Source organism: Papio anubis, chromosome 8 (assembly GCF_008728515.1).
Source record: "Papio anubis isolate 15944 chromosome 8, Panubis1.0, whole genome shotgun sequence".
Taxonomy (NCBI): Eukaryota; Metazoa; Chordata; class Mammalia; order Primates; family Cercopithecidae; genus Papio; species Papio anubis.
The window spans coordinates 89740966-89759741 of record NC_044983.1 but is presented as its reverse complement, the minus strand read 5'-3'; the positions used below and the strand labels follow the sequence as shown (position 1 = coordinate 89759741).

The 18776-nt window shown below is 37.0% G+C and overlaps 1 protein-coding gene across 1 annotated transcript in view; it reads left to right on the top strand.

Moving 5' to 3' along the window:
• Nucleotides 1–17659, top strand: part of RAD54B (RAD54 homolog B) — a 134015-nt gene extending 116356 nt beyond the window's left edge. The window contains exon 15 of the mRNA XM_021942507.2: nt 16213–17659. Coding sequence (XP_021798199.2) covers nt 16213–16244 — 32 coding nt within the window. The 3' untranslated portion in view covers nt 16245–17659. The remainder of the gene's footprint in view (nt 1–16212) is intronic.
• The last annotated feature ends 1117 nt before the right edge of the window (nt 17660–18776 follow it).

Here is an 18776-nt window from a genome sequence, read left to right as displayed (position 1 = left end):
TTCTGTTCTTGAACAGTATTTTAATATGGATTTCAAGATTTATTATTATTTAGGAGATCAGATTCCTCTGTAGTATCCTTCTTTTTCAGTATTTTATTGGTTACTCTATATCAGTTATTTTTCTGGATTAATCTTAGAATTATTTTGTCAATTAATTTAGAGAAAAAATGAGATAATTTAGAGTATTCATCCAGGAATATGGAATGTCTGTCTAGATATTCATATCTTCTTTTATGTTTCTAGGAAGTGTATTATTTTCATGTAGAAGAGAACATTCCTAAACATTACTGGCTTCCTTAATTAGTTTACATCTAGGTGCTCAGTCATTACCTCCTCAGAGTAGCCTTCCTAACCGTTAACCATACTATTTGTTTTTTTGTGTTTTGTTTGTTTGTTTTTTTCTTTAAGAAACAGGGTCTCACTTTGTTGCCCAGGTTGGTCTCCAACTTTTGGGCCCAAGCAATCCTCCCACCTCGGCCTCCTGAAGTGCTGAGATTACAGGCATGAGTCAGTATGCTGGGCTGAATCCATGCTATTTGAATGGCATACTGCCCACCCCTGCATAAATATTTTCCTCCATTTTTTTTCTAGGCAAGGTCTCACTCTTGTTGCCCAGGCTGGAGTGCAGTGGCGTGCTCATAGCTCACTGCAGTCTCGTACTCCTGGGCTCAAGTGATCCTCCCAGAGTGCTAGGATTACAGGCATGAGCCACCATACCTGTAATTTTTTATCGTGTTAAAATACACATAACACACCTCCATTTTTTTGTGTTAAAATACACATAACAATTATAATCTTAACCATTTTAAATGTACAGTTCTGTGGTATTAAGTATGTTCATAATGTTGTGTAACCATCAACCACCATCCATTTCCTTAATTCTTAAAATTTTTTTAAAAATTCATTTAATTCTCATTTGTTGAGACAGGGCCTTGCTTTGTCACCCAGGCTGGGGTGCAATGGCATGATCTTGGCTCACTGAAGCCACAACCTCCTGGGCTCAAGCGATCCTCCCGTCTCAGCCTCCCAAGTAGCTGGGATTACAGGCTTGCAACACTATGTCCAGCTAATTTTTGTGTTTTTTTGTGGAGACATGGTTTTGCCCTGTTGCCCAGGCTGGTCTACTGGGCTGAAGCAATCTGCCTGCCTCGACCTTCCGAAGTGCTGGGATTATAGGCATGAGCCACCACACCCAGGCTAAAATTTATTTTAAAAATTTAAAACTTTTAAAAGAGATAGAGTTTCATATTGCTTAAGCTGGAGTGTAGTGGCTGTTTGCAGGTGCAATCATAGTGCACTAAATCCTCCAACTCCTGAGCTCAAGTGATCCTCCCGCCTTAGCCTCCCAAGTTGTTGAGACTACAGGCACACGACACCACACCTGGCTTCCATAACTCTTTTTATCTTATAAACCTGAAACTGTACCCATGAAATAACAACTCCCCACTTCTCCCTCCCCTCGGCTTCTGGCAACCACCACTCTACTGTCTGTCTCTATAATTTTGACTGCTCTAAGTACCTCATATTAGTGGACTTATACGGTATTTGTCTTTTTGTGACTGGCTTATTTCACTTAGCATAATGTTGTCAAGGTTCATCTCTGTTTTATCAGAATTTCTTTCCTTTATAAGGCTAAATATTATTCTATTGTAGTGTATACCACATTTTGTTTATCCATTTATCTGTTGATGGACACTTGGATTGCTTCCATGTTTTAACTATTGTGAGTAACTGCTATGAACATGGGTTTACACATATCTCAAGACCCTGTTTTTAATGATTTTGGGCATATACCCAGAAGTGGAATTGCTGGATTATATGATAGTTCTATTTTTAATTTCTTGAGGAACTGCTGTGCTGTTTTTCACAGTGGCTGTACCATTTTACATTCTTACTAGCAGTGCACAAGGGTTCCGATTTCTTTACATCCTTACCAACATTGTTATTTTCTGTTTTGTTTTTAAGTAGTAGCCATTCTAATGGGTGTGAAGTAGTATATCATTGCAGTTTTGATGTGCATTTCTCTAATGATTAGTGATGTTGAGCATCTTTTCATTTGCTTATTGGCCATTTATATATCTCTGTTGGGAGAAATGTCTATTCAAGTTCTTTGCCCATTTTTTAATTGAATCTTTTGTTGTTGAGCTTTAGGAGTTCTTTATATATTCTGGATATTAATCCCTGTCAGATATATAGTTTGCAAGTATTTCCTCCCATTCTGTAGGTTGCCTTTTTACTCTTTGTCTTTTCATGCACAAAGTTTAAAATTTTTCTTGAAGTCCAATTTGTCTTATTTTTTTTCTTTTGTTGCCTGTGCCTTTGGTGTTATGTCCAAGAAATCATTGTGAAATCCAGTGTCATGAAGTTTTTGCCCTACTAAAAGTTTTATAATCTTAGGTCTTACACTTAGGTATTTGATACATTTTGAGTTACTTTTTGTAAGTAATATAAGGTAAGGGTCCAAATTCCTTCATTTGTATGTGGATATCCAGTTATCTCAGCACTATTTGTTGAAGAGATTATTGTTTACCCACTGAATGGTCTTGGTACCCAGTTAAAAATCAATTTACTATATATGTGAAAGTTTGCTTTTGGACTCTTAATTCTAGTCCATTGATCTATACACCTATCCTATGGCATCACCACATGTTATAATTACTGTAGCTTTGTAGTACATGTTGAAATCAGGAAGTGTGAGTCTCCCAGATTTGTTCTTTTTTTTGATATTGTTTTGACCATTCAGGACCCTTGAGTTTCCATTTGAATTTTAGGATGGGGTTTTCTTTCTTTCTTTTTTTTTTCATGCTGTATTATCTTTAATTAAGTACAAAGACCTTTCTAACATGTAACTTAGAGATCATTTCACCCACTGATTTGGCTGCTAGTCTCTTCAGCAGTGGCTGCCCTTGCCAATGTCAAAACTGTTGGAGAGCCTGGTGATAAAGTTGTTGCCATTGGCATCTTTCACATGAACTACATCAAAAGATCCAAGATGTCTTTTCTCTGTTGGTGATCACACCAGTTTGTCTCAGATTAGCACCTCCAGTAACCATACATACACTACCAGCGTCAAACTTGAGGAAATCAGTAATCTTGCCGGTCTCCAAGTCAATCTAAATGGGGTCATTCACCTTGATGAGGGAATCAGGGTAGCAGATGGTGAAAGCGTCATGAGTCACCAGATGAGGGATTCCTTTTGTGCTCACAAAGATTTTTCTCACTTTGCACAACTTGTACTTTGTCTCCTGGGGTGTAATAGGATGAACAGCGAAGTGACCCTTAGTATCATAGATTAGATGGAAATGCCCTCTGGTCTTGTCAATGCTGATGACATTCATGAAACCAGCAGGGTAGGTTAAATCAGTTCAGACCTTGCCATTAATCTTAATGAACCGCTGTGTGCAGATCTTTTCATCTCCTGTCAGGGTATACTTAAGTCAGTTCCTTAGGAAAATGATGAGAGACTCTCAGCTTGTAGGGACCAGTGGATGTACAAGGAGCAAACTTACTGGCTAATTCATCCAACTTCCAATACTTATTTCTTTTGGGGTTGGAGGATGTTTGGCCAGGTCAGAGATAAAGTGCTTCCTGCCAGCAGCACCAGATCTGCCCCCACCCACCCCCTACCCTAGCCCAGCATTTGCTTTTTTCCCTAGAGCCTGGCCTGGCCAACTGCAGAGGCTGCAATCCCTTTGCCTCTGCCCGTCAGTCCCCTTCCAGAGTCCCAAGACCTGAGACAGCCCCAGCCTAGGGAGGATAGAGGAAAATATGTTCCCGGATGGGTTTTTCTATTTCTGCCAAAAAAGTCATTGGATAATAGGGATTGCACTGGATCTGTAGATCACTTTGGATAGTATTGTGACATCTTATTAAGTCTTCTAATCCATGAATATGAGGTGTGTTTCTATTATGTCTCCTTTAATTTATTTTAGCAATGTTTTGTAATTTTTGTTGCATAAGTTTTTTATCTCCTTGGTTGATTCGTAAGTATTTTATTCTTTTTTTTTTTTTTTTTTTTGAGACGGAGTCTCGCTCTGTCGCCCAGGCTGGAGTGCAGTGGCCGGATCTCAGCTCACTGCAAGCTCCGCCTCCCGGGTTTACGCCATTCTCCTGCCTCAGCCTCCCGAGTAGCTGGGACTACAGGCGCCCGCCACCTCGCCCGGCTAGTTTTTTTGTATTTTTAGTAGAGACGGGGTTTCACCATGTTAGCCAGGATGGTCTCGATCTCCTGACCTCGTGATCCGCCCGTCTCGGCCTCCCAAAGTGCTGGGATTACAGGCTTGAGCCACCGCGCCTGGCCTATTTTATTCTTTTTGATGCAGTTTTAAATAGAATTGTTTTTGTAATTTCCTTTTCCAAAAGGAACTAACTAGTTCATTGTTAGTATATAGAAATGCAACTGATTTTTGTCTGTTGATTTTGTTTCCTGCTACTTTGTTAAATTCATTTATTAGTTCTAACAGTGTTTTTGTGGAATCTTCAGGATTTTCTACAGATAAAATCATATCATCTGGAAACAGAGATCATTTTACTTCTTGTTTCCAATTTTGATCTCTCTCTCTCTCTCTCTCTCTCTCTCTCTCTCTTTACCTAATTGTCTGGCTAGAACTCCAGTACTATGTTACTATTTGAATAAATGTGGTGAAAGCAAGCATCCTTTCTTTCTTTCTTTTTTTTTTTTGAGATGGAGTCTCACTCTGTCGCCCATGCTGGAGTGCAGTGATGTGATCTTGGTTCACTGCAACCTCCCCTCCCGGATTCAAGCAATTCTCCTGCCTCAGCCTCTTAAGTAGCTGGAATTACAGGCATCTGCCAACACGCCCAGCTAATTTTTGTATTTTTAGTAGAGACGGGGTTTCACCATGCTGACCAGGCTGGTCTCAATCTCCTGCCCTTGTGATCTGCCTGCCTCAGCCTCCCAAAATGCTGCGATTACAGCATGAGCCACCATGCTCAGCCTCTTTGTTTTCTTCGAGAAAAAGATTTTAGTCTTTCATCATTGAATATGATATTCACTGTAGGTTTTCCATATATGGTTTTTATTATATTGACATAGTTTCCATCTATTCCTAGTTTTCTTCAGTGTGTGTGTGTTTTTTTTAATCATGAAATGGTGTTGAATTTTGTCAAATGCTTTTTCTGCATCAACTGAGATAATCATGTGTTGTTTTTCTTTCATTCTGTTAATGTATTATATTACATTGACCAATATTTGTATGTTGAACCATTCTTGTATTCCAAGAATAAATCCCACTTAGTCATGTCGTATAATACTTTTAAGATGCTGCTGAATTTGGTTTGCCAATATTTTGTGGAATATTTTTATATCAGTGTTCATAAGGAATATTGCTCTGTAGTTTTCTTTTAGTGTCCTTGTCTGGGTTTTGGCATCAGAGTAATGCTGACCTCATAGACTGAATTAGAAAGTGTTCCTTTCGTTTTAATTTCCTTCTCAAATCTTTCTTTAAAAATTAAAGAAAATTTTTTAAAATTAAAGAATTGAGAAAGGTTGGCTTTAGTTCTTTAAATGTTTGATAGAATACACCCCTGAAGCCATCAGGTCCAGGGCTATACTTTGTTGGGAGATTTTTGATTACTGATTGTCTCCTTACTAGTTATAGGTCTATTCAGATTTTCCATTTATTCATGATTTAGTCTTGGTATGTTTTGTGTTTCTAGGAGTTTGTCCATTTCATATAAGGTTATTCAATTTATTGGTGTACAATTGTTCACAGTATTCTCTTTCAGTCTTTTAAAATTTCTATAGAATCAGTAGTAATGTCCTTACTTACATTTCTGATTTTTATAATTTGAGTCTTCTCCTTTTTTCTTTCTTAGTCCATTTGGCTAAAGATTTGTCGTTTTTGTTCATCTTTTTGAAGAACCAACTTTTGGTTTCATTGATTTTTCTCCTTTGTTTTTCTCTTCTCTATTTATGTCTGCTTTGATCTTTATTGTTTTCTTCCTTCTGCCAGCTTTGGATTTAGTTTGTTCTTTTTTATTTTTTGAGACAGACTCTTGCTCTGTCGCCCAGGCTAGAGTGCAGTGGCGCGATCTCGGCTCACTGCAACCTCTGCCTCCCAGGTTCAAGCAATTCTCCCGCCTCAGCCTCCTGAGTAGCTGGGATTACAGGCGACCACCACTGTGCCCGGCTAATTTTTATATTTTTAGTAGAGACAGGGGTTCACCATCTTAGCCAGGCTGGTCTTGAACTCCTGACCTCGTGATCCACCCACCTCGGCCTCCAAAAGTGCTGGAATTACAGGCTTGAGCCACCGCACCCGGCTTCTAGTTCTTTAATTTGTAAAGTTAGGTTGTCAATTTGAGATGTTTCTTGTTTTTTAATGTAAGTGCTTAAAGCTATAAATTTCTCCCTTAGCACTGCTGTCATTGCATCCCATAAATTTTGGTATATTGTGTTTTTATTTTCTTTCTTCTGTAAATATTTTCTAATTTCCCTTGTTATTTCTTCTTTGACCCATTGGTGATTTAAGGGTGTGTTGTTTAATTTCCGCAAATTTATGAATTTATGTTATTGATTTCTAACTTCTTGTTGTAGTCAGACTAAGTACTTAGTATGATGTCTATCTTTTTAAATATGAGACTTAATTTGTGGCCTAACATATGGTCTATTCTGGAAATGTCCTATGTGCACTTGAGAAGAATGCGTATGCTGTTGTTACATAGAATATTTTGCATACATCTGTTAGATCTATTGGTTTATTGATCTAATAGATAATATAATATTATGTATAATACAACATATATATAGTGTGCGTGATATGGTTTGGATTTATTTCCCCACCCAAATCTCATGTTGAATTGTAATCACCAATGCTGGAGGAGGGGCCTGGTGGGATGTGATTGGATCATGGTGTTGACTTGCCCTTTGCTGTTCTCATGAGACTAAATGAGTTCTCATGATATCTGGTTGTTTTTAAAAGTGTGTAGCACCTCCCTCTTCACTCTTCCTCCTGCTCCTGCCAAGCAGACGTGCCTGCTTCCCCTTTGCCTTCTGCCATGATTGTGAGTTTTCTGAGGCCTCCCCAGTCATGCTTCCTGTGTAGCCTGTGAAACCATGAACCAATTAAACCTCTTTTCTTTATAAACTACCCAGTCTCAGGTCATTATTTATAGTAATGTGAGAATTGACTAATACAGTGTGTGTGTGTGTGTGTATACATATATATATATATATTCAATAGATTGGTTTTTTTGTGTTGTCTAAGTCCTCTATTTCCTTACTTATCTTCTGCCTGATTGTTCTATTCAATATTAAAAGTAGAGTATTGAAGTTCCAACTATTATTGTAGAAGTGTCTATTTCTCCCTTTAATTCTGTCAGTTTTTGCTTCATATTTTGATGGTCTGTTATTAGGTGTGTAAATGCTTATAATTGTATTGAAGCTTTGTGAATATATATATACATGTATATATTTCTCTCTTGTAAACTTTTTTGACTTAAAGTCTCTTTTGCCTGACATCAGTATAGCCCCCTCTGCTCTCTTTGGTAACTATTTGCATAAACTGTCTTTTTCCATACTTTAGCTTTCAACTTATTTGTGCCTTTGGATTGAAAGTGAGTCTCTTGTAGATAGCGTATATTTGGAGCATGTGTTTCGATCCATTTTGCTAATATCTGTCTTTTGATTGGAGAGTTTAATACATTTACATTTAAAGTAATTATTATTAATTACTTCTGTAATTTTGCTGCTTGTTTTCAATTTTCCTGTAGCATTTTTGTCTCTCATTTCTATCATTGCTGTCTTCTTTTGTAATTACTTGCTTTTTTAGTAGTAAAAATTTTGAGTTCCTTTCTAATGTCCTTTTGTGTACAATCTATAGCTATTTTCTTTGTGGTTACCATGGGGATTACATTTAACATACTAAAGTTATAACACTATTTTGAATTTTTATAGTTTAACTTCAACAAGACATAAAAACTCTGCTTCTTTATAGCTCCATTCTTGCCCTTTTCAGTTGTTGACATTACAAAATTACGTTCTTATACATTTTGTGCCCCAAAGCATAAACTAATAATTATTTTAAATGCTTTAGTCTCTTAAATAATACATAAAAAAAGTTACAAACCATTGATGCAAAAATGCTAGCTTTTCTAATTACCTGTGTATTTACCTTAGTTGAGATCTTTATTTCTTCATATGTCTTTGATTTACTGTACAAAGCTATTTAATTTCACCATGCAGGACTTACTTGAGCATTTCTTGTATGGCAGATCTAGCAGTAACTAACTCTCATAACTTTTGTTTATCTAGGAAAGTCTTATTAGGTTGGTGCAAAAGTAATTGTGGTTTTTGCCATTTTAAAAGTAATTGTTATTCTTTTTGAAGAATAACAAAAACCGCAATTACTTTTGCACCAACCTAATAACTTCTAACTTTTTTAAAGGGCAATTTTGCTGAATATAGGATTCTTGATTAACAGGTTGTTTTCTTTTAGCACTTTGACTATATTGGCCCACTACCTCTGGCCTCCAAAGTCACAGATGAGAAATCTGCTGATAGTCTTATTAAGGATCCATTTTATGTGATGAGTTACTTTTACTGCTTCCAAGATTCTCTCTGTCTTGAAATCATCTTTCTTGGAATTAATTGAGCTTACTAGATGCTTATAGTCATACCTTTTATCAAATTTGGGAAGTTTTCAGCCATTATTTCTCCAAATATTCTCTTTGCTCCTTTTTCTCTTTCTTCTTGTTTAATTCTGACAATGTGTATATTAATCCACTTGATGGTGTCCAACATGTCCCTTAGGCTCTGTTCACTTTTCTTCAAACTTTTTTTTTCCTTTCTGTTTCTCAGACTGGGTAATTTCCATTGTCCTATCTTCAAGTTCACAGATTCTTTTTTCTGCATGCTCAAATCTGCCTTTGAATTCCTTTGGTGAACTTTTTATTTCAGTTATTGTACTTTTCAGCTTCAGCACTTCTTTTTGGTATCTTTTTAGGTTTTCTGTCTCTATTGATATTTCTATTTTGTTTATCATCATTTTTTTTTTTACTTTCTCCACATCTTCCTTTAGTTTTTTGAGCATCTTTGAGACAATTGTTTTAATCATTGTCTAGTAGCTCTTCCATCAGGTCATTTTCAGGAACAATTTCTGTTGATGTATTTTTTTTCTTTTAATGTGCTAAACTTTCCTGTTTCTTTCTATTCCTTGTGATATTTTTGTTGAAAACTGGACATTTGAATCTAATAATAGGGTAACTCTGGAAATCAGATTCTCTGGAAAACTGCTTTTGCCAGGGTTTGCTCTTTCTGTTATTGTTGATTTTTTTTTTATTGTGGTAGGTCATCTCTTTACCAACGATCATCCTGAATATCAGACTTAAGGTTTTCTCAGGTCTTTTCTGAGCTTCTACCTTTCCCTGGACATGTGTGGTCACTTTATCATTTTTCTCATGCAGTTGTTTTTGAAAGTCATAGTCTTTAAAGTCTGGATCCAAAAAAAGACAAAAAAGAAAAGTGAAGGAAGGAGGAAAAAATGGTGCTGGCCTTTTAAATCCAGTGAAAGTCACCTCAGCTGGAGGGGGAGGGGCTCACAACAATGAGAAAGGGTGAAATAGCAATGGTCACCTGCCCTTTGTCTGCACATCTGTGATCAGAAGCAGCTATCAGAAATCTGAACACAGATCCCCAGTGTTTGGAGAACAAGGCTTGTTTTGCCCATTCTGGCTTCAACAAGCTATGTGTAAGCTGCTCCAGCAACACGTACACAGCTCTCAGCTATGGTTAAACCAGACACATTCTGCCAGTATAATTGTTGTGTAGGTGGGGAGACAAATTTCTGATGCTCCCTACTCTGCCATTTTTCCAGAATCCTCCCCCTCAATCACTTTTTTTTTTTTGCTTTATTTTTCTTCAGAGCACTTACTATCTGTCATAGAAATTTGTTTTATTTTTATGTGGTCCATCTTCCCAATACAATGTGAGCTTTGTGTGGTTGGAGACTTTCATGTCCTAGTCATTGCTGTATCCCCAGCCTGGAACAGTGTCTGACACATTCTAGTGAGTATTTGTTGAATAAATTATACCCACTACTCATATCTTTCAAATGTTAACATTTTGCCATATTTGTTATAGATTTTTGGAGAGAAAGAAAACGATACAGATAGAGTTGAAGCCTGCTCTGTATTTATCTCCAATCCTATTACCCTTTTTTCTTCTCTGAGTGAATTACTGTTAGAGGTTTAATGTTTAACAGCTTTATAAATGTTCATATGCTTTTATTTCACATTTATGTAATATAATAACTATCTAGAACTATTTGCTTTTATTTTTAAATTTCATGGTAAATGTGTATATAAAAATAAGTGATACATATATGTGTTTGCAAATTGTCTTTTAAAGAAATTTTTATTTCACAAATAATAATTATATATATTTATAGGGCATAATGTGACATTTTGATACATTATGGAAGGATCACATCAGGGTAGTTCACATATCCATTACTTCAAATGTTTATCACTTCTTTGTGGTGAGAAGATTTAAAATCCCCTCTTGTAGCTATTTTGAAAGGTACATTATTACTAACTCTAGTCCTTTTGCCATGCAATAGAATACCAGAACTTATTTCTCTTAACTATAACTTTGTATCCACTGACCAATGTCTTTCCTTTCCTTGTGTTCCTTCCCACCTCTTTTTCACATATGTAGCTCTAGTTCTTTTTTTTTTTTTTATTTTTTTTGAGACAGAGTCTCTCTCTGTTGCCCAGGCTGGAGTGCAATGTACCGATCTCGGCTCACTGCAACCTCCGCCTCCCGGATTCAAGCAATTCTCTGCGTCAGCCTCCCGAGTAGCTGGGATTCCAGGCACCCGCCCTCACACCTGGCTAATTTTTGTATTTTTAGTAGAGATGGGGTTTTACCATCTTGGCTAGGCTGGTCTAGAATTCCTGACCTTGTGATCTACCCGCCTTGGCCTCCCCAAGTGCTGGGATCACAGGTGTGAGCCACTGCAGCCTGCCCAGCTCTAGTTCTTTCATTTTGACATTGGGCTAATAAACCACAATTCATTTATTCATTCTCTTGTTTGTGGACATTTAGATTGTTTCCTATTCTTCTGCTATTAAATACAATGCTGCACTGAAAATACTAGTACATATCAGAAGTGAATTGATTGTGCATCTTCATTTTTATCAAATGTTGCCAAATTGCTCTGTGAAGTAGGTGCCTCCCAGAAAGATGTGAGAACTGTTGTTGCTCCACGTGAGTCCAACACTTAACTCTGAGAGACTTTGCAGTTTCCAGTCTGATGGGTGTGAAAGGAAACCTTATTTTTGAATTTTCCTGATTACCAATTAGGATAAGTATATTTTTCTGTTATTTGTCATTTGGATTTCCTTTTCTGTGAATTGCCTGTTCATTTATGTTATCCATTTCCTTGTTGTTTTCTTTCTCTGATTGATATATAAATTCAAAGTTTTTGTTAATTTTAATATTTAATGTTAATATTAATTTAATATTTTGTATTTCATTACTAATACAGATATTATATATTCTTCCAGAAGTCTGTTTTTTATGTATGTCTTAAATTTTAATATAGTCATTTTTTTGTATATATTTTTACAGTATGGGATTTTTTTGTTTATATATTTGTTCATTTATTGAATAAATCTTTTCTTGCTCTGAAGTCATAAAGAGATTATTCTATAGTTTCTTTGAAAACTTAAGTTTTATATTTCATACTTAGTTCTTTAATTTACCTGGAATTTATTGTTCCAAGTGACATAAAATGGGAATCTGGATTTTTTTCCTGCTTGAATGATGAATTGACCTAATAATATTTATTTATTTTGAGACGGAGTCTTGCTCTGTCTCCCAGGCTGGAGTGCAGGGGCGCGGGCTCAGCTCACTGCAGGCTCCGCCCCCTAGGTTCACGCCATTCTTCTGCCTCCGCCTCCCTATTAGCTGGGACCACAGGCGCCCGCCAACACACCGGGCTAATTTTTTGTATTTTTTTTAGTAGAGACGGGGTTTCACCGTGTTAGCCAGGATGGTCTCCATCTCCTGACCTCGTGATCCTCCCACCTCAGCCTCCCAAAGTGCTGGGATTACAGGCGTGAGCCACTGCGCCCGGCCGAATTGTCCTAATAATATTTACTGAATAAATGTATCCCTTCCCCTAGACTGGAATGCAACGCTACCTCTGTCGTATTTCAATTTTCTGCAGTTGGACTGATAAATTCCACATTTTGTATTTTTAAAATAGTGATTTATTAGTCTAACTCTGACAAAATACCACACTCTTTTAATTAGCATGACTTTATAATAAGCCTTGATATTTGAGTGGAAGGCCTTAGTTGTTTGACTTATAATTTGTACTCACTTGTTCTTGGTCTTTGGCTTTTTTTTTCCCCCCTTCTCTTGAGATGGAGTCTCACTCTGTCACCAGGCTGGAGCACAGTGAATTTCAACTGTGAAACTAACAAGAATCATTGACATTGTTTTTCAGCTACTTGTTCTCTATTTTAGTCAGTTTTAATGGTAATAAAAATGTAGTAAGAGTACATTTGAAAAGATGATCTTATCACCCCAAAAGGCATTATGTGTTTGTGTGTTTTCTTAGATTCCGTTTTCCATCCTGAATTTTAATTGTTACTAGTAAGCATGGTTGTTTCTTCCTGGCTAGGACAGTTTCTTACTCCTGTCCTCCTCTGTCCTGCATTGTTGTCCCTGACCCCTTAATTTTCTTCTTTCTGCTTCAGTAAATCTTTGAACATTTTTTAACAGCTCAACCCCACCAAGTGTTCTGAATTATATCAAGAAATCTTTGTTTGCCACTATTTAATTATAGATTTTCTAAAAATGGCCCACATCAACCTTTCTCCCAAATCGTAGTGGATGAAACCATGTTATAATGTTTTGTTTGATCCTTTGAGCTGACATAATCTTTAGACTTAATATCGTGCCAACATCTTTCCCAAATCTTGAGTAAAACAGTATCACTGATTCTGAGAGACATTACATCTTTGATGAGTGTTTTTTCTGTACAATGAGGTAAGTTTCTTTTTACCCTGAGATGCCATAATTCTCAGGGAATTGTCTTACCCTATAATTACCCTATAATTGTCTCTTTGGGCCATTAGTAGGCCTGCTAGCTGTACAGATCCATAAAATACTACAAAAATAAAATACTCCAAAAAAGCTTAAAACTTCTACCTTCCTTCCAAGTGCCGATGAGGTTACCTTGTGTCTTAGGATTTGTTTGTTTGTTTTTAGTTACTTCTTAGAAGTCAAGTGTTCCAGGATTTTCTGTATAGGTCAGCATTGGTATCTTCTACCTCCATTAAATAAAAAATGTAATTTTAGCTGATGCTTGGAACACACTTTATAATGTGGATAACATTCACAGAAGTCTGGAAATATAAACAAGTCCTGGCAAGATGTTGCTAGCCAATACCAAACTTGTATTTTTGGGGGGTGCTGCACTGGAAATGAGCTCTCCTTCTGGGACTCAGAGCTTTACTTGCCTCTACTGAAAAGGCCAAGTGTTCTGATAATCAGATTGGCTCAGGTTCATTCCCTCTGAGAGGATTTCCGTGTCTCCCTTGGAACGAACCCAGAAGAACGGAATCTAATTTTCTCCTCACAGCATTGCCACAACGTGCTCCTTCACCACTGACTCAGGTTGGAAATCTCAGGCTGCTGCACCATTAACCACAATTTAAGGAGCACTGCCATGCCCTGTGGCCATGAGCAGAGATGTCAACACAGATCTTTTTATTTGGGCCCCAAGCTAGCAAAGTTGATTAACTGATGCCTATGTAAAGACTTTTGATGGTTCCTGGACTTCAGAAACTTCTGTAAATGAAAAGAATGGTGTTTAAATTTATTGTTGATACCAGGCTGCCTGCTCCTTTTTCCATCCAGACCCTGTGAAGCACATGCCATTAGACGATGGTGCCAGATAGCCCTCTTTGTTGCTGCCCTCTACTCTTCCTAGTTCATACCTACTCGTTCACTGAGGACTTGATCACTTGGGTCATTGTCTATTTCCCCACACTACTTCATTGCCAGACAAGTATTCAGTGTCTGTTTATGGAAGTTTTTCTCTTTTTGAAATTATGAAATGCATTAAACATACAAGAAGTGTGTAGTACAATGTCATAGTAACTACTGAAGGAATTAACAACCTGCCACCCCAAAATATGTTGTCCTGGTACATTGACCATTTTGAGTTAAAGGCACATGAAAAACAGCAGATGTAAGATCACTCTGACCTTCCCCACTCAACTTTTCTTTAGCGAAGGGGTCTGCTTTGTCACCTAGGCTGGGGTGCAGTAGTGCAGTCATAGCTCACTGCAGCCTCAAATTCCTGGGACCAAGCAATCCTCCAACCTCAGCCTCCCGAGTAGCTGGATTTTTTTTTTAATTTTTATTTTTTGTAGAGATGGGGGTTGTGCTGTGTGGACTAGGCATGTCTCAGACTCCTGGCCTCAAGGGATCCTCCCGCCTTGGGCTCCCAAAGTGTTGAGATTACAGGTGTGAGCCATCACACCCAGCCCTTCCTTCTGTTTCTTTAAAGGAAGAGACACAATTCTCATGTGAAAGATGTTCTCTCCACATAAGAAGGAAAATATTCTTATCATCAAGGATGGGCTTCTCTACCCAATTAACTACCCTGCCCAAGCCTCTTTGCCTTGTCTCAGTTTCATAATTTACTATTTTTTGTCCAGTTCAGTATATAAGTGTTCATTCAACTCTAACTAACTGCTTCTTTGAGTCTTTATTCCTCATTAAGGCTCCCGTGCCATGTAAAATTTATATTAAATAAATTTGAGCTGGGTGTGGTGGCAAGTGCCTGTAGTCCCAGCTACTGGGTGGCCTGGGGGCAGGGGGTGGCATGCTGAGTCGGAAGGCTGAGGCTACATTAAGCCATGATCATGCTACTGCACTCCAGCCTGAGCAACAGAGCAAGACTCTGTCTCAAAATGAAATAAAATAAAATTTAAAAATTGAATGCTTTCTCTTGTTGATCTGTCTTACGTTAATTAAATTCTCAGGCTCAGCAGGAAAACCCTGCAAGTAGTGATAAAATTTTGCCTCCCCTACACTACCTGTGTACCTATCACACAACTTTACACAATCATAACATCTTGTGTTTGTTTTGCATCTTCTTTCATTAAGAAATGAAAGCTAACAAATGTGGTGAACCTCACTCTGATTTCATTTCTCTACCCAGGAATCATTAATGCTCCAAATTTGGTATTTATCATCCCCATGCATGTTTTTATCCTATTACTGTACATGTTTCTGTCCATAAAGTTTTTATAATATTGTTTTGCAGGCTGTAAAACTTTTTGTGTTATAATTCTGTAGTCTTTCAACCTGCTCCTACACTACATGTATTTTTTTTTTTTTTTTTTTTTTTTTTGAGACGGAGTCTGGCTCTGTCGCCCGGGCTGGAGTGCAGTGGCCGGATCTCAGCTCACTGCAAGCTCCGCCCCCCGGGTTTACGCCATTCTCCTACCTCAGCCTCCCGAGTAGCTGGGACTACAGACGCCCGCCGCCTCGCCCGGCTAGTTTTTTGTATTTTTGAGTAGAGACGGGGTTTCACCGTGTTCGCCAGGATGGTCTCGATCTCCTGACCTCGTGATCCGCCCGTCTCGGCCTCCCAAAGTGCTGGGATTACAGGCTTGAGCCACCGCGCCCGGCCCACTACATGTATTTTTAAAAGTATCCATGCTGACACTTGTAGCTCTAATTTTTCTTTTCTTCTTTTTTTTTTTTTTTGAAATGGAGTCTTGCTGTCTCACTCTGTTGCCCAGGCTGGAGTGCAGTGGCGCGATCTCGGCTCACTGCAACCTCCGACTCCCTAGTTCAAGTGATTCTCCTGCCTCAGCCTCCTGAGTAGCTGTGATTACAGGCATGCGCCACAATGCCCAGCTAATTTTTGTATTTTTAGTAGAGATGGGGTTTCACCGTGTTGGCCAGGATGGTCTCCATCTCCTGACCTCGTGATCCGCCCGCCTTGGCCTCCCAAAGTGCTGGGATTACAGGCATGAGCCACCATGCCTATGTCTGGCCCATAGCTCTAATTTTTCATTCAATTCTATGAACATTTATTGAACATTATTCAATTGTATGAGCCACAATTTATTCATTTTTTTCTTCTGTTGATGGACATTTAGGTTGTTTTCCATTTTTTTGCTTTTACAAATAATCCTCCCAAATTTATTCTTACGCAGGTCTCTGTACACACGGGCAAAACTTTCTCTAGAAGTGGAATTGCTTGGCCATACGGTATGCTCATGTTTATGGGAAAATTACTCTCCAAAGTGGTTTTGCCAATTTATGTAAGTGTGAAATTGTATCTTAATTTTTTTTTGCATTCTCTTAACTATAAGCACAACTGAGTATACAGTCATATTTTTATTTACTGTTCAGACTTTTTCCTCTGAGAATTATCCACTTTAAACATTGGACTTTCTCCTGCTCTTATTTTTTTGGTATATATTCTGAATACTAATCTTTTGTCAGTTTCATGGCAAGTATCTTTTTTCAAGTGACTAGTATTTTCATTTTTTAACAGTGTTTTTTGGTACAGCGTTTTAAAATTTGGCCTTTCCTTGTGGTTTTCATTTATGTTTTAGTTAAAACTTTCTTCCCTACCCTAAAGTCATAAATATACTTTTCTATATTTTAATCTAAAAGACTTAATGTTTTGCTTTTCTCTTTTGGTTTTTAATCTGAAATTTATTTTCATTTATGCTGTTTAATGTAATTCTAATTTTACTTTTTTCCTTAAGAATAACCACTTATTCCAATATAATTTACTGACTAGTTGAGTCTTTCCCCATGATATTTAGTGCAATGTCTGACAACTGTCTAGTTTTTTATATTATTCTTCAGTTTCTAGGCTCTGTTATCTCTATCCCTGCACCAGTACTAAGCTGTATTAAATCACTGTAGCTTAATATCCAAATATGTTCTTCTTCAACAACCTTTGGCTATTTTTTGCTTTTTCTTTTCTATATTAATTTGAGAATCAGCTTGTCAAGTTGCACAAGTAGTTTGAGTGGATTTACACTGCCTTTATAGATTTACTTTGAGAGACTTGATCTCTTAACGATATTGAGTATTCTCATCTGTGAACAGCAATGCATCTGTATTTATTCAGGTCTTCTATACTGTCCTTCAGCAAGGTTTTGTGACTTTTACTACAAAAAAATTTGCAGATAAATTATAGATTTAGTCCTCGGTACTATATAGTATTTATTATTTGTGAAAGCATGATATTAAAATTTACTGTTGCTACTTGTTTGTTCCAGGTATATGGAAAAATAATTGATTTTTGCCTATTGGTCTTGTATTCCAATAACTTGTTGAACTCTAAGAGTTTGTAAATTTTCCCGGATTTTCTGTGTTCACAATCGTATCATCTATTAATGATAACAATTCTGTTATTTATTTGAAACCCTTATGTAATTTTTTTCTTTTTTTTTTTCTGCACTGGTCAGTGACAATGAACATCCTTTACTTCTCCTACTTTAAAGGGAATGTGTAGAACATTTACCATTAAACAAAATGTTTGATTTAGGAATTTGGCTGGTTCCCATTCTCAGATTAAGGACATTCCTTTCTATTATTATTTTGCTACAATGGCCACTGCACTCCAGCCCGGGCGGCAGAGCGAGACTCCGTCTCAAAAAAAAAAAAAAAAAATTTATGGATGGGTTTTGAGTTATATCAAATGTATTTTCTCCAACTGTTGAATCGCATAACTTTATTTGCTTTGTTAATGTGGTAAATTACATTAATTTTTTCTAATATACTGTTCTAATTTCTGTTTCTCAGATAAATGCAGTTTAGAGAAGAGGAATTTTTTATATACTCAGATTTTAAGAAACATTTTATTTAGTTACGACTTTCACATTTATGTTCATAAGTGATATTGGCCTATAATCTTCCTTTTACGTAGTCTTATTTAGTTTTGGTATAACAGTTAACGTTAGTTTCATTAAATGAACTATTAGCTTCATTAAACTGATGGAATTTTTTTTTTTTTTTTTTTTTAGTGCTTTGGAACATAAGATTGAGATTCTGTTCCTTCAGTTTTTGCTAGAACTTTTCCATGAGACCCTTTCGATTTGGTATTTGTGGTACCTGTGTGCATGCTGTGCACACCTGTGTGTATGTGTACAAGGAGGTGGATTTTTAAACACAAACACTTTCATGGTTATTGGTTTATTATTATTATTTTTAAAACTTCTCCTTATAGGTAATATTTTTCTAGAATTGTCATCTAAAAATATATTGGCATAAAGTTATTTATTTCTTATGATTTTAATATATGTATTTTCTCTGTAGTTGTGTCCCCTTTTGTATTCCTAGCACATTTATTTTTACTTTTCTTCTTTTTTCTTGATAAATTTTACTGGAATGTATTTTATCAGTCTTTTTAAAAAAATCAACATTTGATTTTGTTGGTTGCACTAGTTATTTCTTGTTTTTGGATTCATTAATTTTTGTTCTCTTTTGTTTGTTTGTTTCGAGACAAGGTCTCTATCACCCAGGCTGGAGTGCAGTGATGCGATCATGGTTCCCTGTAAGCTCAAAATCCTGGGCTCAAGTAATACTGCCACCTCGGCCTCCTGAGTAGCTGAGACTACAGGTCTGTGCCACCATTCCTGGCTAATTAAAACAATTTTTTTTGTAGCAATGAATTCCTGTTATGTTGCCCAGGCTGATCTTGACCTCCTGGCCTCAAGTGATTCTCCTGCTTTGGCCTCCCAAAGTGCTGGGATTACAG